Source organism: Macaca nemestrina, chromosome X (assembly GCF_043159975.1).
Source record: "Macaca nemestrina isolate mMacNem1 chromosome X, mMacNem.hap1, whole genome shotgun sequence".
NCBI classification, from domain to species: Eukaryota; Metazoa; Chordata; class Mammalia; order Primates; family Cercopithecidae; genus Macaca; species Macaca nemestrina.
In genome coordinates this window covers 916,045-940,257 of record NC_092145.1, presented here as the reverse complement: position 1 = coordinate 940,257, position 24,213 = coordinate 916,045, and the positions used below count along the sequence as shown (strand labels likewise).

Below are 24,213 nucleotides of genomic sequence, written 5' to 3'. Positions count from 1 at the left end.
ATGTATCAAAGTCTAAGCAGTATTTCAAAGGAGTGTCGAGTTTAATGGGTGACATTAAATTTTTATTCTATATACTCATACTTCAAATATGTGCAATCAGCTATTATTTGTGTAACATTTACAGCTTTTAAAAGATCATGTCCATTGGAGACAAGGCTGAATTATGAAGTATTTTAGAAACTCAAAACTTTCTAGACTTTTTCTTCTTACCAGACCTTAAATCTTTTCCTCAACTTACCAACAGTGTGTCTCCAACTTCCCCATAAAGTAAAGGTCCCAAGATTCCTGATTCATACTGAATAGCTTCACGAGTCTTAAAGGTTTCATCTGTGTATGCCATAAATCGGACTTTTTTGTACTTCCTACCAATCCGCTGAGAGCCATTGTTCAAATACTGACTTTTATAACTTCTGTATACGAGAAAAAAAAGATGCGAGGTTGGGAAGAAAAATTCTAGGTATGCTCAAATCCAACTCTAAAACAGCTTATATGATTCAATCAAGGCAAGGAATGAGAAAAATACAAGCTTCTCTGATGCTCTGCTATGTTAGTTTCCAAATGCAGACCTAATGCCGTAAAAACCCTAGAAGAAAACCTAGGTAATACCATTCAGGACATAGGCATGGGCAAGGACTTCATGTCTAAAACAACAAAAGCAATGGCAACAAAAGCCAAAATTGACAAATGGGATCTAATTAAACTAAAGAGCTTCTGCACAGCAAAAGAAACTACCATCAGAGTGAGCAGGCAACCTACAGAATGGGAGAAAATTTTTGCAATCTATCCATCTGACAAAGGGCTAATATCCAGAATCTACAAGGAACTCAAACAAATTTACAAGAAAATAACAAACAACCCCATCAAAAAGTGGGCAAAGGATATGAACAGACATTTCTCAAAAGAAGACATGCATACAGCCAACAGACACATGAAAAAATGCTTGTCATCACTGGCCATCAGAGAAATGCAAATCAAAACCACAATGAGATACCATCTCACACCAGTTAGAATGGCAATCATTAAAAAGTCAGGAAACAACAGGTGCTGGAGAGGATGTGGAGAAATAGGAACACTTTTACACTGTTGGTGGGATTGTAAACTAGTTCAACCATTATGGAAAACAGTATGGCAATTCCTCAAGGATCTAGATCTAGAAGTACCATATGACCCAGCCATCCCATTACTGGGTATATATCCAAAGGATTATAAATCATGCTGCTATGAAGACACATGCACACGTATGTTCATTGCGGCACTCTTCACAATAGCAAAGACTTGGAATCAACCCAAATGTCCATCAGTGACAGACTGGATTAAGAAAATGTGGCACATATACACCATGGAATACTATGCAGCCATAAAAAAGGATGAGTTTGTGTCCTTTGTAGGGACATGGATGCAGCTGGAAACCATCATTCTCGGCAAACTATTGCAAGAACAGAAAACCAAACATCGCATGTTCTCACTCATAGGTGGGAACTGAACAATGAGATCACTTGGACTCGGGAAGGGTAACATCACACACCGCGGCCTATTATGGGGAGGGGGGAGGGATTGCACTGGAGTTATACCTGATGTAAATGACGAGTTGATGGGTGCTGATGAGTTGATGGGTGCAGCACACCAACATGGCACAAGTATACATATGTAACAAACCTGCACGTTGTGCACATGTACCCTAGAACTTAAAGTATAATAAAAAAAAAATACTCTTGCCATTTGATTCCATACCCATACCTAACCTTAAACATGGCTTCAGGATTTGTTGGTTTGAATAACTGGTAAGAACTTTTTGAGTATGGGGAAGAGAGAGTACCAATAGTCAAAAAATGCTTACCTGTCATCAGGGGCGAGGACTGAGGGAGCATAGTCCCAGACCTCCTCTTCAGCAGCAATGTAATGTACCCAAGTTTTAGGATGCTTCTTGGCAACTGAGCGAATTTGGATAAAGGAAGGAGAGTTGTCATCATCAAACCTGACCACATCCATTTCAGAATCAGCAAGATCATCATCATAGTCTTCCGCTTCTTCATTATTTTTCATTCGTAGTTGGGGTTCCTCTGGGCAACTGTCTACTTTGACATAAGCTTCCATGCCATCTGGAGTCAGACAAACCAAACAATGTCAGAGTGTCCCGCTGTATTAGGCTGTTCTTGCATTGCTATAAAGAAATACCAGAGACTGGGTAATTTATAAAGAAGAGATTGAATTGGCTCATAGTTCTGCAGGCTATATGGGAAGCATGGTGCTGGCATCTGCTTGACTTCAGGGAGGTCTCAGGAAGCTTATAATCATGGGGGTAGGTGAAGGGGGAGGAGACATGTCACATGGTGAAAGCAGGAGCAAGACAGAGAGTGCAAGTTGTCACACATTTCTGAATGACCAAATATCATGAGAACTCACTATTATGAAGACAGCATCAAGCCATGAGGGATTCACCCCCATGATCCAAACATCTGCCACCAGACCCCACCTCCAGCACTGGAAATTACAATTCAACATGAGATTTCAGTGAAGACAAATATCCAAACTATATCACTTACCTTAACTTTTAGGACTCTTTCTCTCTTATTAGACCTTCCAGGCTCTCCCCTAAGCACCCCCCTTTCCACATCACTTTCCCTTCTTGCCACTTTCCTATATATACTTATTTCTATATGGATTATCTGGTACTTGCTTGTTTCTTCCTCTGGTCTTTGCACTCACCATTTCCCTTCTGCCTGATCCTTCTCTATATATGTTTTACCTCCTTTTCAAAAGTTATTCATTTGCTCTTATAATATGTATTACTATTTCCCTTCTGGAACTGGTTTTGAGCCTATCATTGCCCTACAGCCAAATGATAAACAAAGAGACTTGAAGAACTGCGTATTTTCAGCATTTCGAAGCCTAGACCAGACCAGCTCCCCATCCCCATAGTCACCTAATGATTTCTATATTTACCCTATTGGATTATAATACAAATCATTGATTTAATAACAGCTTATTGGGAAAAATGTTAGTGTAGATATAAACTTTAAGACATCTTCCAAGTTCATAAAAACATGACAAGATACAACTTAAAATCAAGGAGATATGTATTTTAAGAGCATGTCTGCCTGTGACTAGTTGTAAACCCTACAGCAAATCTATTCAACATTCTCAGTCTCATCTTTATGGTTTGTAAAATGGATAATAATAATTCCTGCTGTATTTATAACATAGGGCAATTTTGAAGATCAAATACTTCTAAGAAGGGAGACCTGTTTACTTGATTATGAGGAACAGGGCAGGTTTTAGGAGCAGCAAACAACTAGTCTGAGGTTCATGTAGCCTTAAACATAATTCAGTCTGCATCTAAAAACGAAGTGTTTTGTCTGAGGTTCAATAAGATAAAGCATTATTTTTCTGAAAAATAAAGATTAAAATCAGTGGATAGAATCTGTGAAAGTAAAAAAACAAAACAAAAAAATAAACTGTTAAACTGAATCAGGCTCCAACTGGACAATGATCGATTGACAATGATCATATACAAGTAAATGACCTATTCCTCTGTGCCTGCAAGAATTTTGTTTGTGCATCAACTTCCTGTTACTCATTCAGTATGACACTTTTTGTCCACTAAGGTCTTGTCAAAATTCCATAAATATTATGTGATGGATGGGGAAAAGAGATTTCTATTCTTAATCACTACAGAGGACTATAAACAAGGTCACTAATGGAACATAAGGAGGAAAATGGTGGATACATGGCAAGATCAAATCTCTTTTCTAAGTCAACCAAGGAACCTGAGGAGAATGTTAATATGAGAGTACTAGGAAGAAAGAAATGCTGTTAAATATAAAAGATTAGGCCTCTCTGACATTTTTCTCCAACAGCTCTTGCTATGGTTTGAATGTCTGTCCCCTCCAAAACTCACATTGAAATTTAATTATCATTGTGATGGTGTTGAGAGGTGAACATATAAAGGTGTTTAGGTCACAAGGGTTCCACCCTCATGAATGGACTAATGCAGTTATCTGGGGAAAGGGTTCATGGGAGTGGATTCATTATCACAGGAGTGAGTTCACCCTCCTTTTGCTCTCTCTCTCTCTCACCCTTTCTTTGCCGTTTTGTCATGTAATGCCTTCCACCATGTTAAGACGCAGCAAGAAGGCCTTTGCTAGTTGCTGGCAACTTGATATTGGACCTCCCAGCCCCCAGAACTGTGAGCCAATAAGTTTCTGTCCATTATAAATTACTCATTCTGTGGTATTCTGTTATTGCAGCACAAACTGACTAAGCCTTCAATGGCCACAAGAGGGGTAGAGAAAGAGGGTTATTAGGTTGATCCAAGATTAAGAGTTAGCAGAATAAATACAAAAGTAAGGAAAATTGGGGTGAAATGATGATGCAATCTGAATTTGCACAACTAGCAGTTACAAATAAAGTTACATTAACAATAATTTAAAACTGTAGTTACCATCATCCTAGTTTGCTTACACAGAACCTTTGACCCTTTGCAAAGTTCCCACCCAATAGTCCTTGAAAACCTCATGTGGTGCTTCACATATGCTGACCAGCTTTCAATCCCATGTTACTTGTCCTAAAAATCACTAGCTCCTTACCTGCCCTCAGTTTCACAGGTGTCTCTCATATACTGCCAGGTATCTACAGAGTGCCTCTAGCTGTCTGGTGCCTGAAGTCAAGCTTGCTCTACAATAGCCTGTCATATTTGCTATTTACTGCTCTGGGCATTACTACTGATATACTGGAGCCCTTACAGTTGCAACCTGGGCAATGCCTTTCTTCCATTTCCCTAGATTTCTCAAAAAAAAAAAAAAAATCTCTTCAGCTACAACCTGCAGTTCCTCTCTCAATATTGGAGCGTAGTTAATGGGAGAAGGCTGAGAAACCAAGGGCATACTATTCTCCTCATTTTCCCACCTCAGTCATCCATAAGCCATCTTTTCTCCATCACAGACATTTAACTAAAAATCCATGAGTCCTACTAATACTCAAGCCCTTTTATAGTCAAGGTAAAAACTTTACACTGGAAGCTAGAAACTAGGGGATCTTGGTTGAGGTCTAACACAGTAACTCTAAAATGCCCCCTTCAGCAACACACTATATTCCTGTACATTGTCCAGTAAATTGTATTAAAAGTAGGACTGGATATTTATAATACTCATTTTAAAGATCCAAGATATTACCATGTTGGTGGGAAGAGATATGACAAAACAGTAGAAACTGTCCAAGGTCCATCAAGAGTGTTTGAGCAGTAAGGAAAGTTATTGGTGAGATTTCCAAGGAGGCCTGGCGATGGTTCCTCACAAGAAATGTGTGACCTTCGAGGAATATTGAGTGCACTTCAGGAGTGGTGCCCATTCCAATCACATGCCAATAGACTGACTTCCTGTGGCATCCAATCAGACCTGTAAAGTAGGAATAAGACACGTATGGCTAAGAAGTAGAGAATTTGAAATGGAAAACACTTGCTAGGACAGAATGGACAAATTGATCTTAGACACTTGATTGCTACCTTGACTTGTAAACAAATTTATCTAGAATATTGGGCTACTATCAAACCAACAGCTCTTGCCAAGGTCATCAATCACTATCATGCTGCTAAATCCAATGGACATTTTTCAGTCTTTATTTGCATCTGTTGACCATTCATTCCTTCTTAAAACTCTCTCTTCCCTTGGCCTCTGTGCCAACATCTTTCTGGGTTTTTTTCTCCTACTTCTCAGACTGCTCCTTCTGTCTCCTCTCCTGAACTCTTCTGGAACTTCAGGCTCATACAGCCAATCACTTTCTCAACATCTCCACCTAGATATCTCAAAAAACCCACATGTTCAAAACTAAATTTATACTTTTCATCACTTCCTTCTCTTCCAGAGTTTTTTTATAACAGTGAATGGCAGCATCCTGCATTCGAATATGCAAGCAAGAATTATCCTTTTTACCATTCTCATCTCCCATATGCAATTTGACACTGACCAGGGCAATATAATCAATAATAGCTAATATTTATTGAGCACTTGTTTAATGTCAAGCACTGTCCGAAGTATTTTACAAGTTTTAATTCATTCATTCCTCATAACAACCCTATGAATGTAGAAACCATTATCATCCTGGATGCCCAGAGAGGTTGATTAATTTTCTCAGTATTTGAACCTAAGTGTTCAGATCCCACACTGGTAACTACAAGGGCACAGCTGCCTCCTACTTTGGCTCTAAAAGCTTTCAAATGTATCTATTTTTTCACTATTACTACTACCACTATCTTAATCCAACTTACCATTATCTCGTCTGAGCTACTGATAAACTTGTTTTACAGGTCTCCCTGTAACTGGTCATATTCCCCTCTAAGACTTTTACCCACAAAGAAACTGGTGTAATATTTCTGCATTCCAGATCTGATTGTAGTATCCACCAGCCTAAAACCCATCGCAGGCTGTCATTTCACATAGAATAAAGTCCAGACTGTCTACTAAGGACTAGAAGGCCCCAGTAGGTTTGATTCCTAATACCTCTAACAGCTTCATCTCACATTGCCTCATTTTCCCAGTTTCAAAGCTAAATTCAAGGGGTACTTGCTTAGGGAAGCCTTCTCTGATTCCCCAGTCTAGGTCAGATTCTTTTATTATAGGCTTACATAGAATTATGTAATTTTCCTTCAGAGTAATGGTCAGTTTGTAATTTTGCATGTATTATTATGCTTATTTGACTACAACCCGTCTCTCCACTATAAGGTATGTGAGAACAGGAACTTGCATGTTGTCAAAACTAATTTCTTTTTTAATTATAAAATTATGCATGTTTATTATCAAATTACTGGAAAATACAGTAAAGAACTAAGGAGAAAACATCCCCCTCATACTTCATTATTCTCTTGGGTTGCTGAATCTCCCAAATTCCTCCTTTCTGTAGTTTCTGGTTTTACTATAGTACACATTCAGTGACTATTAAGGCCCTCTATATCTGAAAATGTCTTTTTTCTTCCCCCAAAATTGATTCAAAGTTTGACTAAAAATTCTAGGTTCAAAATAATTTTTCCCTTAGATCTTTTACAATATTGCTTAATTATATTGTCAGTCTAATTCCCATTCTTTTGTATGCATCCTGTTTCTCTCAGAAGAAGCTTTTTTTGTTGTTTGTTTGTTTGTTTGTTTTTTTGAGACGGAGTCTTGCTCTGTCGCCCAGGCTGGAGTGCAGTGGCACGATCTTGGCTCACTGCAAGCTCTGCCTCCCGGGTTCACGCCATTCTCCTGCCTCAGCCTTCCGAGTAGCTGGGGCTACAGGAGCCGCCACCATGCCCGGCTAGTTTTTTGTATTTTTAGTAGAGACGGGGTTTCACTGTGTTAGCTGGAATGGTCTCCATCTCCCGACCTCGTGATCCTCCCGTCTCAGCCTCCCAAAGTGCTGGGATTACAGGCCTGAGCCACCGCACCTGGCCACAAGAAGCTTTAAGTATCTTCTCTTTGTGCTCTGAAATGCTACAATGATAATTTTGTGTGGGGGTCTTTTTATTTATCCTAATGGGCAATTTTATTTTTTAAACTGTATTACTTTTTATTGACACATAAATAATTGTACACATTTATGGGTACAATGTGATGTTTTGATACATGTATACATTGTGTAATTATTCAAATTAGGGTAATTATCATATCCATCACCTTAAATGTTTGTCATTTCTTTGTTGTGAGAACATTCAAAATCCTCTCTTCTATTTGAAATATACAATATATTATTGTTGGCTATTGTCACCCTACTGTGCAATAGAGTACCAGAACTTATTCCTTCTATCTACCTGTAACATTGTACCCATTGACCAACCTCTCCCCATCTCCCACTTCCCCCTAATCTTCCCAGAATCACTAATTTCAACTACTATGAGATCAAATTTTAAAGATTGTACATAGGAGTGATATCATGCAATATTTGTCATTCTCTGTCTGACTTATTTCACTTAACATAATGTCCTTCAGGCTCATCCACATTGTTGCAAATGACAGGATTTCATCTTTTTTAAATGGATGAATAGTATTCCATTGTGTATATATACCACAGTTTCTTTATCCATTCATCCATTGATGGGCATTTAAGTTGATTTTATATCTTGACTATTGTGAATAATGCTGTCATAAACATGGGGATGCAGATGTTTTTTCAACATACTGATTTCATTTCTTTTTGGTATATACCTACTAGTGGGATTGCTAGAAAATATGATAGATCTATTTTTAATTTTTGAGGCATCTCTATACCGTTATCTCTAACGACTTAACTAATTTATATTCCCACCAACAGTGTATAGGAGTTTCTTTGTCTCCACATCCTTGCTAGCATTTGTTATTTTGTTGTCTTTTTTATAATAGTCATTCTAACAGAGGTAAGTGATATCTCATTGTAGTTTTGATTTTAATTTTCCTGATGGTTAGTGATGTTGAGCATTTTTCATATACCTGTTGGCCATTTGTATGTCTCCTTTGGAGAAATGTCTATTCAGGTCTTTTGCTCATTTTTAGTAGGATTATTTGGATTTTTGCTATTGAGTTGTTTGAGTTCCTTATACATTATAGATATAAATCCCTTGTCAGATGTATAATCTGCAAATATTTTCTCCCATTCTATAGGTTGTCTCTTCACTCTGTTGATTGTTTCCTTTGCTGTGCAGAAGCTTTCTAGTTTGATGTAATCCAATTTATTTTTGCTTTTGTTACTCATGATTTTGAGGTCTTGTCTAACAAATTCTTGCCCAAATTGTCTAACACATTCTTGCCCAAAGTGATGTCATGAAATGTTTACACTATGTTTCAAATTTAACTCCTTAATCTATTTTCCTTTCCTTCCCTCCCCTCCCCTCCTGTCTTGTTCCCTTCCCTTCCCTTCCCTTCTCTCCCTTCCCCTGTCTTGTTCCCTCTCCTCTCCTCCCCTCTCTTGTCTCTCTTCTCTTTTCTTCTTTTGAGACAGAGTCTCACTCCGTTACCCAGGCTGGAGTGCAATAGCACGATCTAGGCTCACTGCAACCTCCACCTCCGGGGTTCAAGTGATTCTCCTGCCTCAGCCTCCCAAGTTGCTGGGACTGTAGGCATGCCACCACACCTGGCTAATTTCGTATTTTTAGTAAAGATGGGGTTTCACCATGTTGGCCAGGCTGGTCTCAAACTCCTGACCTCAAGTGATCTGCCCGCCTTGGCCTCCCAAAGTGCTGGGATTACAGGCATGAGCCACTGTGCCTGGCCTATTTGATTTTCATACATGGTGAGAGATAGGGGGTCTAGGTTCATTCTTTTGCATATGGATATCCAGTTTTCCCAGCACCATTTATTGAAAAGACTGCCCTTTACCCATCATGTGTTCTTGTCAACTATGTAGAATATCAGTTGGCTTTAAATGTGTGGGTGTATTTCTGGGCTCTCTATTTTGTTCTATTGGTCTATTTGTCTGTTTTTAAGTCAACACAATGCTGTTTTGGTTACTATAGCTTTGTAGTATAATTTGAAATCAGGTAGTGTGATGCCTCCAGGCTTATTCTTTTTGCTCAAGACTACTTTGGCTATTTGGGATTTTTTGTGGTTCCACACAAATCTTAGGATTGTTTTTGTATTGCTGTGAAGAATGACATTGGAATTTTGATAGGAATTGTATTGAATCTGTAGATTGCTTTGGCTTTAATAATATTAATTCTTCAATCGATGAACATGAAATATCTTTTCATTTATTTGTGTCTTATTCAATTTCTTTCATCAATATTTTATAGTTTTCATTATAGAGATATTTCACTTCCTTGGTTAATTTATTTCCGGATATTTTTTGTAGCTATTGTAAACGTGATTGCTTTCTTGATTGCTTTTTCAGATTGTTCACTGTCGGCATACAGACACGCTATCAATTATTGTATGTTGATTTTGTAGACTACAACTTTACTACATCCATTTATTAGCTCTAACAGTTTTTTGGTGTAGTTTTGGCGGTTTTCTATATATAAGATCATGTCATCTGTAAACAGGGACAATTTTTTTTTTTTTTTTTTTTTTTTTTTTTGAGACGGAGTCTCTCTCTGTTACCCAGGCTGGAGTGCAGTGGCAGGATCTCCCCCTCACTGCAAGCTCCGCCTTCCGGGTTCACGCCATTCTCCTGCCTCAGCCTCCCGAGTAGCTGGGACTACAGGCGCCCGCCACCTCGCCCGGCTAGTTTTTTGTATTTTTTTAGTAGAGACGGGGTTTCACCGTGTTAGCCAGGATGGTCTCGATCTCCTGACCTCGTGATCCGCCCGTCTCGGCTTGTTTTTGTTTTGAGACAGTGTTTCACTCTGTTGCCCAGGTTGGAGTGCAATCTTGGCTCACCACAACCTCCGCCTCCGGGGTTCTAGTGATTCCCCTGCCTCAGCCTCCCGAGTAGCTGGGACTACAGGAGTGCACCACCATGCCTGGCTAATCTCTCTCTGTGTGTGTGTGTGTGTGTGTGTGTGTGTGTGTGTGTGTGTGTGTATGTGTATTTTTAGTAGAGATGGGGTTTCACCATATTGGCCTGGCTGGTCTCGAACTCTGGACATCAAGTGATCTGCCTGCCTTGGCCTCCCAAAGTGCTGGGATTACAGGCATGCGCCATTGAGCCTGGCCAAACAGGGACAATTTGACTTCCTTCTTTCCAATTTGGATGTCTTACCTAATTGCTCTGGCTAGGACTTCCAGTACTGTGTTGAATAGAAGTGGTGAGAGTGGATATCCTTGTCTTATTCCAGTTCTTAAAGGGAAAGCTTTCAACTTTTCCTCACTCAGTATCATTTTGTTTGCAGGTTTATCATACAGGTATGTTCCTTCTATACTTTGTTGAGAATTTTTATCATGAAGGGATATTGAATTTTATCAAATGCTTTTACTGTGTCTATTAAAATGATAATATAATTTTTATCCTTCATTTTTAATTTGCATATGTTAAACCATCCTTACATCACTGGGATAAATCCCACCTGATCATGGTAAATGATCTTTTTAATGTGCTGTTGAATTCTATTTCTAGTATTTTGTTGAGGATATTGGCCTGTAGTTGTTTGTTGTTATTGCGCCCTTGTCTGGTTTTGGGATCAGGATAATGATGGCCTCCTAAAATAATTTTGGAAGAGTTTCTTCCATTTCAATTTTTTGAATAGTTTGTGAAGAATTGGTATTAGTTCTTTAGATGTTTGGTAGAATTCAGCAGTGAAGCCATCAGGTAGTGAACTTTTCTTTGATGGGAGACTTTTTATTTTTGCTTCAATCTCGTTACTCATTGTTGATTTGTTCAAATTTTCCATTTTTTCTTGATTCAACCTTGGTAGGTTGTATGTGTCCAGGAGTTTATCCATTTCTTCAAGGCTTTTCAATTGGTTGGCATATAGTTGTTCATAGCAGTTTCTTATAGTTCTTTGTATTTCTGTGTTATCAGTTGTAATGTCTCCTTTTTCATGTCTGATTTATTTCTGTTTTTCTTCTTTATAATCACTTAATCTGGCTAGAAGTTTACTGACTTTGTTTATCCTTTCAAAGAACTAAGTAACTCATTATACTGATCTTTTGTATTTTTTAGTTTCTATTTTGATTATTTGTGCTCTCATCTGTATTCATTCATTTCTTCTAATAATTTGGAGTTTTGTTTGTTCTTGTTTTTCTAGTTCCATGAGATGCATCATTAGGTTGTTTATTTGATTTTTTTTGGATGTAGACATTTATTGCCATAAACTTTTCTTTAAGGACTACTTTTGCTGTATCCCATAGGTTCTGGCATGTTATGTTTCCATTTTCATTTGTCTCAAGAAATTTTTTAATTTCTCCTTTAATTTCTTCATTGACCCATTGTTTGTTTAGGGGCATGTTCTTTAATTTCCATGTATTTGTACAGTTGTTCCTCCTGTTGTTGATTTATAGTTTTATTCCATTATTGGCAGGAAAAAAATACTTATTTTTAAAAAGTTAGTTAAGACTTGCTTTGTGGCCTAATGTATCATCTCCTGGACAATGTTCCATGTGCAGTTGAAAAGAATGTGAATTGTGTAGCTGTTGGAAGGAATGTTCTGTGTCTGTTTGCTCCATTTGGTCTACAGTGCAGCTTAAGTCCAGTGTGTGTTTGTTGATATTTTGTCTGGATGATCTGTCCGTTGGTGAAAGTGGGGTGTTAAAGTCTCCTACTATTATTTCATTGCTGTCTTCATTTCCCCCTTGGTCTATTAATGTTTGCTTTATATTAGGTCAGTGCAAAAGTAATTGTAGTTTTTGCCGTTATTTTTAATGAGACTAGAAAATACAAAGATCAAACATTAATATATTTAGATGCTCCAATGTTGAGTGTATATATATTTATGCTTGTTACATTCTCCTGTTGTATTAATTTCTTTACTATTATATAATGGCCTTGTCTGTCATTTTTTTTTTTTTTTGATGGAGTCTCGCTCTGTTGCCCAGGCTGGAGTGCAGTGGTGCAATCTTGGCTCACTGCAAGCTTTGCCACCCGGGTTCAAATGATTCTCCTGCCTCAGCCTCCTGAGTAGCTGGGACTACAGGCACCTGCCACCATGCTCGCCTAATTTTTGTATTTTTAGTAGAGATGAGGTTTCACCATGTTGGCCAGGTTGGTCTCGAACTCCTGACTTCAGGTGATCCACCCACCTCAGCCTCCCAAAGTGCTGAAATTACAGGCATGAGCCACCACGTCTGGCCGTTTGTCTCTTTTTATAGTTTCTGACGTGAAGTCTATTTTATCAGATATAAGTATAGCTATTCCTGCTTTCTTTTTGTTTACATTTGCATGGAATATCTGTTTCTATCCCTTCACTTTCAGTCTATGTGTGTCCTTACAGGTAAAGTCTTTCTCGTAGGCAGTATATAGTTAGATCTTCTTTTTAAAAAAAATCATTCAGCCACTCTATGTCTTTTAGTTGGAGAATTTAACCCATTTGTATTCAAGGTAATTTTTGATAGGTAAGAACTTGGTAGTACCATGTTTTTACTTGTTTTCTAGTTGTGTAGATCCTTTGTTCCTTTCTTCCTCTCTTAATATCTTCCCTTGTGGTTAAGTGATTTTTCTATCAGTATGTTTTAATCCCTTGCTTTTTATTTTTAGTGTATCTATTATAAATTTTTTTTTGCTTTGTAATTACCATGAGGCTTACACAGAATACCTTATAGTTACAACAAGTTAGTTTGAACTGATAACAACTTAATTTTGATTGCAAGAAAATTTTTTTTAAAAATCTACTCCCAAATTTTGTGTTTTTGATGTCATCATTTACATCTTTTTATATTGCTTATTCTTTAACAGGTTATGGTAATTATTTTTATATGTTTTGTTTTTTAATCTTCCTACTAAGGATATAAGTGATTTATGTTCTACAATTACCGTGTTAGAGAATTCTGAATTTGTTGGGATACTTACTTTTACCCATGGGTTTTATACCTTCATATGTTTTCATGTTACACATTAGGACCTTTTTCTTTCAGTTTGAAAAACTCCCTTTAGCATTTCCTGTAAAGCAGATCAGGTTGCAATGAATTTCCTCAGTTTTTTTCTTTTTTTTTTTGTCTGAAAATGTTTTTATCTCTCTTTCATTTATGAAGGATAATTTTGCTGTGTACAGTATCCTTGGCTGTCAGGTGTTTTTTTTTTCTCTCATTCTCTCCTGGCTTATAAAGTTTCTGCTGAGAAATTCACTGTTAGTCTGATAGCAGCTCCTTTATAGGTGACTATATGCTTTTCTCTTGCTGTTTTTAAATTTTTCTCTTTGACTTTTGATAGTTTGACTATAATGTGCCCTGCAGAAGACCTTTTTGCATTGTATTTATTTGGGTATTTTTGAGCCTTCTTTATCTGGATGTGTAAATCTCTTGGTAGACTTGGAAATTTTTTCATCTAATATTTCATTAAATAGGATTTCTAACCTCTTCATTTTCTCTTTATAGTGCCTAACATGTCATGAAATCTTTGGTCATTATTTTTTATTCTTTTTTTCTTTATTTTTGTCTGATTGGGCTATTTCAAAAGATCTGTATTTCAGTTCTGATATTCTTCTGCTTGGTTCAGTCTATTGTTGAACCTTTCAAATGTATTTTATATTTCATTCAATGAATTCTTTGGTTCCAGAATTTTGTTTGGTTCTTTTTTGATATCTATGTCTTTGGTAAATTTCCGTTTCATATCCTTAATTGTTTTTCTGTGTTCTTTGTATTTTTTTTTTGTTCAGAATTCTCTTGTATCTCACTGAGTTTCTTTAGTATCAAATTTTGGAATTATTTTTCCAGGATTTCATAAATTTTTAAAGAGATGTTGGCCAGTTTACTTAAAAACCAAAGGTCACATATACTGTTCTGTTTGTAAACTATGATTTTTTTATTTTGTGGATACATAGTAGGTGTATATATTTAGGGAACACATGAGATGTTTTGATACAGGCATGTGATGTGAAACAAACACATTATGGAGAATGAGGTATCTACACCCTCAAGCACTTATCCTTTGAGTTATTAACAATCCAATTACACTCTTTAAGTTAATTTAAAATGTACAATTAAGTTATTATTAACTATAGTCACTGTGTTGCGCTATAAAATAGCAGGTCTTATTCATTCTTTCTAACTATTTTTTTGCACCCATCTTAAAATTTTTTTATTTGGATCTATTGCTACAGAATTATTGTGCTCCTTTGGAGTGTCATATTTCCTTGATTTTTCATGTTTTCTGTGTCCTTACATTGATATCTGCACATCTGGTATAATAATCACTTTTTCCAATTTTTAAAATTTGCTTTTATAGGAAAGAACTTTTTCCTGAAGATGTATCTATAGTGTTGCTTGGGTAGAGCACTTTGGTTTTGATTCTGAGTGAATGCAGTAGTCTCTGTATAAGACTCTAAACAGCATTAGTGATATTTGTGATTTTCTCAATGGCTTAGGGTATGGTTATTAGTGGAGGCTGTGGTGAAGTTTTACTGAGAACTGGGATGCCAGGTAGGCCTGTCTTCAGGCCCCAGTGGTGGCAGCAGTGGGCTGAGCGTGCTTTTCTTTGGTGTACCATGGTGGCATATGATTGCACTGGTTTTAGGTCCAGGCAGGTTGATTTGTGGGTCTCCCAGTGGTTTACTTGGGTGCCAGAAATGGTATTGATGGATCACGTGGGTGGGTGGGTTCTCAAGTTCCTGGGCAGCAAAGTGGCATGGTCGATGGCAATCATAGTAATGAAACAACCTTCTGAATCTCAAGTGGTCTGTGCTGGCATTGGTGGTGGCTGCTATGGATTGCATGGGCCAGTCTCCAGACCCTCAAGTGGTGCATTAAATGAGTGCTAACTGTGGCAGTAGTGGCAGGTTGGGTGGGCCTGGCCTCAGACCCCAGGAGGTTCTCAGAAGCTACCAGTGGTGGACAGGGCTAAGTGATCCCTAGGCCCCTGGATGATATGCTTGGGTACTAGGGGCAGGAAGAGCTGGGCTAGGTGAACCTGCCCTCAGGCTCCTTGGTGGTGTGTGAGGTGCTGGTTGTGCTATGCAGGGGTGGGGTGATACCCAGGTCACGAGCAAAATGCTCAGGTTGGCGTGCAGCAGCAGCTGTGCTATGGCCCTGCTCTTGGTGAAGGTAGGGTTGCTTTCTCTGGGAGCAGCTGTAGGCAGGCAGCTTGGAAGCACAAGCTTCACTGGTGTTTTGGCCCCACAACAGCCTGCAGCAGCAGTGTTGTAGGTAGTGGAATGTGTTCTTGGAATATGTGAAAATGCATGGGCACTCCTCTGCTGGGTGGGGCAGGATCACTGCTCAGGGCTCCTGCCTAAGTCACGGCCATTATAGCAGGGCAGGATGTGTGGGCTGTGCTCTCAAAATGGTGCTGTGCTGCAGCTGCTTGGGAGATTTGCAGAACCCAGCGTGAGCTCTCTGTTGCAATGCCTTCACATGGTCTTTAGGCAACTTCCTATGCTAGTCTCTGCGCTGTCAAGGAATAAGGGGCTCTCCTGCGGCTAGGACTGCAAGAGTCCTTGGTGAAAATGAGGAACACTAAGGGTCTCTTACCCTTTTCCCACATTAGGAAGGTGTTCCAGACTCCCAGCCAATCCCAGGCAAACAGGCCGTATTTCTCTCTCCTCCCTTGCTTTCAATGCTTCCTATCTCTGTTGAATTCCAGTGTTCTCTCTTAGATGACCTATTCAAAGTATAATTATCTACTTGCTACTTTGGTTCCTCTCCATGGAAGGGATGAACACTAGATGCATCTAGTCAACCATCCTGGAGCCCCTCCTGATTGTATTTTTGGATAGCCTGTCTTTGAGCTTGCTGATTCTTTCTTCTGCCTGATCAATTCTGTTGTTGATGTCCTGTATTGCGTGTGTCATTTTTTATTATACTTTTCAGTTCCAGGATTTCTCTCTTACTTTTTTTATTCCTTCAATTTCTCTGTTAAATTTCTTTGACAAATTTCTGAATTGTTTCTCTGTGTTTTATTAAAGTTTGTTGAGTTTTCTTAAAATAGCTATTTTGAATTCTTTGTCTACAAGATCATTCACTTGCATGTCTTTAGGATTAGTCACTGGCACGATTTTTTGTTCATTTGGTGAGGCCATCTTTCTTAGGTTATTCTTATTCTTTGTAGACGTGTGTCCCTGTCTACACATTGAAGAATTAGGTATTTATTCTCATGTTCATTCTGGGTTTGTTTGTGACTGCTCTATTTCAGTAAGCTCGTTTAGAAATTGAGTGGGGCTGACTGTGGTGGCTCATACTTGTAATCTAGCACTTTAGGAGGCTGAGGCTGGAGGATTGCTTTAGGTCAGGAGTTCAAGACCAGCCTGAGCAACACAGCAATACCCCAATCTCCATACACACACACACACACAACCAAAATTTAGCTAGGCATAGTGGCACACACCTGTAGTCCCACTCTGGAGGCTGAGGTGGGGAGACCGCGTGAGCCCAGGAGTTCGAGACTGCAGTGAGCTATGATCGCACCACTGCACTTCAACCTAGGCAACAGAGTGAGACCATATCAAAAAGAAAGTGGACTGGCTGTTGTATTTCCTTTTAGCACTAGACACTAGAGGGCACTCTAAGCCCAGGTTAGACGCAAGTCTCATGCTGGCTTTGCTACTAATGCAGTGTCCAGCCTGGATGGGCCCATGGGAATCCACAGAGGGCACCCAGGCCATACCGGAGAGCCCGTCAGGCTCTCAAGTCCAGAGGATCTGGGAACCATGCTTCCCATGGCCTGGTATGGTATCTCCTCTGGCAGGGATGGAGAGCCACTGCCAAGTTCTGCTTGCTTGCTACCACTAGCCCCGCCCCCTTTCTTTGTACATAGCTGGTCTCAGGTGGTTCAACCCAGTTGATACTCGCAGTGCTCCCCATGAACTGGTGCAGGAGTGAGTCTCCTACAGAAGGACCTAGGATGGTGGAGAAGCCAAATGTCTGCCTCCGGCTCACTTTTTTTCCGGTGTAAAAACCATGGGTCCATGGTGACTTTCCGCCTGTGGTACTGCAGTGGCTTGGGGGTGGGGTCTCAGTCATAAAGAACCAATCCCCTTAACTTCCAACTATGGTTTTGCTCGTCTTTGCAGTCCAAAAGGGCTTCACAGTCTTGCTCATGGGTTCGGGTTTTCTTAACTCTTCTGATGGTAATTTCACGCATCAAGTTGTTAACTTGATGTTTCTGTGAGGAGATGATTGCTGAAGAGTCCTACTCCACCACTTTGCTCTACCCAGCATGCATTATTTACTTTAGACATCTGGAGATGAAGTCCTGGAAAGAAGACAATAGAAGCCCAAACCCCTCTCCCCAACCTTTATCTAGTAGACCACAGTGTCCTTATAATTCAGTAGTCAGCACCTTTTCTGATAAACGCCACATGGAAGAGATGCATATATAAGGAAGGGTATGTGGGAAGGGGCGTGGGACCAGCCACTCTCCAGGAACCTCCATGTGTTCAGCTACTCAGAAGCTCCTGATGGGCAATTTTAATATGAATATCTTTAAATTCTTATCATTTTTCTATCATTTCTTGATGTTAAAATCTGCTTTAAAATATACAGTTGACTCCTGAACAACACAGGTTTGAACTGCATGAGTCCACTTATATGCAGTTTTTTTTCAATAAATATACTGAAATTTTTTTTGGAAATTTGTGATAATTTGAAAAAACTTTCAGATGAACCACATAGGGGAAAAATATCAAAAAAATTAAGAAAAAGGTATGTTATGAATGCAAAAAATATATGTAGATGGCCGGTTGAGGTGGCTCACACTTATAATCCCAGCACCTTGGGAGGCCGAGATGGGTGGATCATGAGGTCAGGAATTCAAGACCTGCCTGGCAAACGTGGTGAAACCCCATCTCTACTAAAACTACAAAAATTAGGTGGGCGTGATGGTGCATACCTGTAATCCCAGCTACTTGGGAGGCTGGGGCAGGAGAATCACTTGAACCCAGGAGGTGGAGGTTGCAGCGAGCTGAGATCATGCCACTGCACTCCAGCCTGGGCAACAGAGCAAGACTCCGTCTCAAATATATGTATATATGTATGTATATATATATGTTGATACTGGACTATTTTATCATTTATTACCATAAAATATATAAAAATCTATTATAAAAAAGTCAAAATTTATAAAAACTTACGTACACAAACCCTTACAACCATACATGGCACCATTCCCAGTTGGGACAAATGTAAACAAATGTAAAGATCCAGTATTAAATCATAACTGCATAAAATTAACAGTAGTAGCCATCTCCTACTGTTATTGTGGTGAGCTCAAGTGTTGCAGGCATCCACTTAAAACTCTGCATGATGCTAATAATCTCTCCATAAACTTTGAATGATACTTGGGACCCATATAAAGTGCCACTAGTGATGCTGGAAGTGCTCCCAAGAAGCAGAGAAAGGTCATGACCGTACAAGAAAACACTGACTTGCTTGATATGTACCATAGATTGAGGTCTGCAGCTGTGGTTGCCCACCATCTCAGACTAATGATTCAACTTATAGATGATAAACTTACGTTGTCTACAAATACAGTACAGTATTGTAAATGTATTTTCCCCATGCTTTTTAAAATAACATTGTCTTTTCTCTAGCTTACTTTATTGAAAAAATACAGTATATAATACATATACAAAATATTTGTTGTTTATGTTATTGATAAGGCTTCTGATCAACAATAGGTCATTAGTACTTGAATTTGGGGGGAATCAAAAGTTATACATGGATTTTTGACTGTGCAGGGGGTCAGTACCCCAACCCCCACATTGTTCAAGGGTCAACTATATTGTTACTTTATTTTTAAATTTCTTTTTATTGATGTAAAATATACATATATAATTTGCCATCTTTACCATTTTTAAGTGTACAGTTCAGTGGTAATAAATACATTTATATTCTCTTTTTCCCTTCATCATCCCCACCCTCCCCACCCCAGACTATGGTAACCATGATTCTACTCTCTATTTTCGTGAGATCCACTCTTTTAGCTCCCACATATGAGTGAGAACATGTGGTATTGCCCTCCAGTGCCACCTATGTTGATGCAGATGAAAATATTTCATTCTTTTTTATGGCCAAATAGTATTCCATTGTGTATATATACCATGTTTTCTTTATCCAGTCATCCATTGATTACTTAGTTTGATTCCATATTTTGGCTATTGTAAATAGTGCTGCAATAAACATGGGAGTGAAGATATCTCTTTGATATATTGATATCATTTCTTTTGAATATATACCCGGTAGTGGAATTGCTGGATCATATGGTAGTTCTCTTTTTTTTGGAACCTCAATACTATTGTCTATAGTATTGAGTACGGCATTAGTGACTATACTGATTTATATTCCCATTAACTGTGTACGAGGGTTCCCCTTTCTCCACATCCTTACCAGCATCTGTTATTGCCTGTCTTTTTGATGCAAGCCATTTTAACTGAGATGAGATGATATCGAATTGTGGTTTTGGTTTGTATTTCTTTGATGGTTAATGATGTTGAGCGTGTTTTCATATACCTGTTGGCCATTAGTATATCTCTTTTGAAACATATCTGTTTAGATCTTTTACCCATTTTTAATCAGAGTATTTGTTGTATTGCCATTGAGTTGTTTGAGCTCTTCATATATTCTGGTTATTAATCCCTTGTCAGATAGATGGTTTGAAAATATTTTTCCCATTCTGTGGGTTGTCTCTTTACTTTGTTCATTGTTTCTTTTACTGTGCAGAAGATTTTTAGCTTGATATAATTCCAATATTTGCTTTGATTGTCCGTGCTTTTGAGGTCTTACCCAAAAAAATCCTTGGCCAGGTCAGTGGCCTAGAGCATTTCCCCAGTGTTTTCTTCTAATAGTTTCATGTCTTAGATTTAAGTCTTTAATCCATTTTTATTTGATTTTGTGTATGGTAAGATATAAAGGTCTAGTTTTATTCTGCATATAGTTATTCAATTTTTCCAGCACTATTTATTGAAAAGATTGTTCTTTCCTTAATATATGTTCTTTGCGCCTTTGTTGAACATGAGTTAGTTGTAAATGTGTGGACTTATATCTGTGTTCTCTATTCTGTTCCACTGGTCTATGTATCTATTTTTATGCCAATACCATGCTATTTTGACTACCATAGCTGAGTAGTAAATTTTGATATCAGGTAGTGTGATACGTCCAGCTTCGCTCTTTTTGCTCAGGATTGCTTTAGCTATTTGGGGTCTTTTGTGGTTCCATATAAGTCTTAGGATCTTTTTTTCTATGAAGAATGTCATTGGTATTTTGACAAGGATTGCACTGAATCTGTAAATTGCTTTGGGTAGTATTGTCATTTTAACAATATTAATTATTCCAATCCATGAGCATGGAATATATTTAAATTTTGTGTATGTCCTCTTCTATTTCTTTCATCAGAGCTTTGTAGTTTTCCTTGAATAGATCTTTTATGTCTTTGGTTAGATTGATTCCCAGGTATTTTATATTTTTATAGCCAATAAATAGTTTTATTGATTTCTTTTTCAGATATTGGCTGCTGGCATATATAAATGCTACTGATTTTGGTGTATTGATTTTGTATCCTGCAACTTTACTAAATTTATCATTTTGAACAGTTTTTTGGTGGAGTCTTTAGGTTTTTCTAGATCATGTCTGCAAGCAAGGCTAAAATTTGACTTCTTCCTTTCCAATTCGGATGCCCTTTATTTCTTTCTCTTGCCTAACTGCTCTGTCCAGGACTTCCACTATTATGCTGAGTATGGTGAAAGTAGGCATCCTTCTGTTGTATAAGTCTTTAGAGGAAAGGCTTTTGATTTTTTCCACATTCAGTATGTTAGCCATGGGTCTGTCATTAATGGCCTTTATTATTTTGAGGTGTGTTCCCTCTATATCCATGTTGATGAAGGTTTTTATCATAAAGGGATATTGAATTTTATCAAATGGCTTTTTAGAATCGAATGAAATAATCAGCTTGTAATCCCAACACTTAGGGAGGCAGAGGCGGGTGGATCACTTGAGGTCAGGAGTTCAAGACCAGCCTGGCCAACATGGTGAAACCCTGTCTCTACTAAAAATACAAAAATTAGCTGGGCATGGTGGCTCACACACCTGTAATTCCAGCTACTCGGGAGGCTGAGGTACGAGAAGATCCCTGATGAACAGCGAAGCGAAAATTCTCAATAAAATACTGGCAAACCGAATCCAGCAGCACATCAAAAAGCTTATCCACAACAATCAAGTCTGCTTCATCCATGGAATGCAAGACTGGTTCAACATACGCAAATCAATAAACGTAATCCATCACATAAAGAGAACAAATGACAAAAACCACATGATTATCTCAATAGATGCAGAAAAGGCCTTCGATAAAATTCAACACCCCTTCATGCTAAAAACTCTCAATAAACTAGGTATCGATGGAATATACCTCAAAATAATAAGAGCTGTTTATGACAAACTCACAGCCAATATCATGCTGAATGGGCAAAAACTGGAAGCATTCTCTTTGAAAACCAGCACCAGACAAGGATGCCCTCTCTCACCACTCCTATTCAACATAGTATTAGAAGTTCTGGCCAGGGCAATCAGGTAAGAGAAAGAAATAAAGGGTATTCAAATGGGAAAAGAGGAAGTCAAATTGTCTCTCTTTGCAGATGACACGATTGTATATTTAGAAAACCCCATCATCTCAGCCCAAAATCTCCTTAAGCTGATAAGAAACTTCAGCAAAGTCTCAGGATACAAAATCAATGTGCAAAAATCATAAGCATCCCTATACACCAATAACAGACAAACAGAGAGCCAAATCATGAGTGAACTCCCATTCACAATTGCTACAAAGACAATAAAATACCTAGGAATACAACTTACAAGGGATGTGAAGGACCTCTTCAAGGAGAACTACAAACCACTGCTCAATGAAATAAAAGAGGACACAAGCAAATGGAAGAGCATTCTATGCTCATGGATAGGAAGAATCAGTATCATGAAAATGGCCATACTGCCCAAAGTAATTTATAGATTCAATGCTATCCCCATCAAGCTACCACTGACTTTCTTCACAGAATTGGAAAAAACTACTTTAAACTTCAGATGGAACCAAAAAAGAGCCCACATAGCCAAGACAATCCTGGGCAAGAAGGACAAAGCTGGAGGCATCATGCTACCTGACTTCAAACTACAGTACAAGACTACAATAACCAAAACAGCATGGTACTGGTACCAAAACAGAGATATAGACCAATGGAACAGAACGGAGGCCTCAGAAATAACACCACACAGCTACAACCATCTTTTCTTTGACAAACCTGACACAAACAAGCAATGGGGAAAAGATTCCCTATTTAATAAATGGTGTTGGAAAAACTGGCTAGCCATAGGCAGAAAACTGAAACTGGACCCTTTCCTTATACCTTATACAAAAATCAACTCAAGATGGATCAAATATTTAAATGTAAGACCTAGGACCATAAAAATCCTAGAAGGAAACCTGGGTAATACCATTCAGGACATAGGCATGGGCAAAGACTTCATGTCTAAAACAACAAAAGTAATGGCAACAAAAGCTAAAATGGACAAATGGGATCTAATCAAACTAAGGAGCTTCTGCACAGCAAAAGAAACCATCATCAGAGTGAACAGGCAACCTACAGAATGGGAGAAAATTTTTGCAATCTATCCATCTGACAAAGGGCTAATATCCAGAATCTACAAAGAACTTAAACAACCTTTACAAGAAAAAAAAAACAACCCCATCAAAAAATGGGCAAAAGATATGAACAGACACTTCTCAAAAGAAGACATTTATGCAGCCAACAGACATATGAAAAAATGCTCATCATCACTGGTCATTAGAGAAATGCAAATCAAAACCACAATGAGATACCATCTCACACCAGTTAGAATGGCAATTGCTAAAAAGTCAGGAAACAACAGATGCTAGAGAGGTTGTGGAAAAATAGGAACACTTTTATACTGTTGGTGGGAGTGTAAATTAATTCAACCATTGTGGGAGACAGTGTGGCAATTCCTCAAGGATCCAGAACTAGAAATACCATTTGACCCAGTAATCCCATTACTGGGCATATACCCAAAGGATTAGAAATCGTTCTACAATAAAGACACATGCACACGTATGTTTATTGTGGCACTATTCACAATAGCAAAGACTTGGAACCAACCCAAATGACCATCAATGATAGACTGGATTAAGAAAATGTGACACATATACACCATGGAATACTATACAGCCATAAAAAAGGATGAGTTCATGTCCTTTGCAGGGACATGGACGAAGCTGGAAACCATCATTCTCAGCAAACTATCACAAGATCAGAAAACCAAACACTGCATTTTCTAACTCATAAGTGGGAGTTGAACAATAAGAACACATGGACACAGGGAGGGGAAGAGCATACACTGGGGTCTGTGGGTGTTGGGGGGCTAGGGGAGGGATAACATTAGGAGAAATACCTAATGTAGGTGACAGGTTGATGGGTGCAGGAAACCACCATGACACGTGTATACCTATGTAACAAAATTGCACATTCTGCACATGTAACCCAGAACTTTAAGTATTATAATAATAATAATAATAATAATAATAAAATTTACTTCTTAATTTCTTCATTGACCCATTGGCCGTTTAAGAGCATGTTGTTTAATTTCTGTGTTTTTATGTATTTTCTGAGGTTCCTCTTGTTATTAATTTTTAGTTTTATTCCATTGTGGTCAGAAAAGATACTTGATACAATTTCTGTTTTTTGAATTTGTACAGACT

The 24,213-nt window shown here is 38.4% G+C and overlaps 1 protein-coding gene across 4 annotated transcripts in view; it reads right to left on the bottom strand.

The window, feature by feature from the left end:
* Positions 1 to 24,213, bottom strand: part of LOC105468354 (coagulation factor VIII) — a 200,953-nt gene that overhangs the window by 126,316 nt on the left and 50,424 nt on the right. For all 4 annotated transcript variants that reach the window (XR_979452.3, XM_011718454.3, XM_011718453.3 and 1 more), the window contains exons 7-9: positions 5,172 to 5,393; positions 1,838 to 2,099; positions 239 to 410 (exon numbers count right to left, since the gene is read on the bottom strand). Coding sequence is in view for 3 of the 4 variants with exons in the window: in XM_011718454.3 (XP_011716756.2) it covers positions 239 to 410; positions 1,838 to 2,099; positions 5,172 to 5,393 (656 nt within the window). In the remaining variant the exon portion in view is untranslated. The remainder of the gene's footprint in view (positions 1 to 238; positions 411 to 1,837; positions 2,100 to 5,171; positions 5,394 to 24,213) is intronic.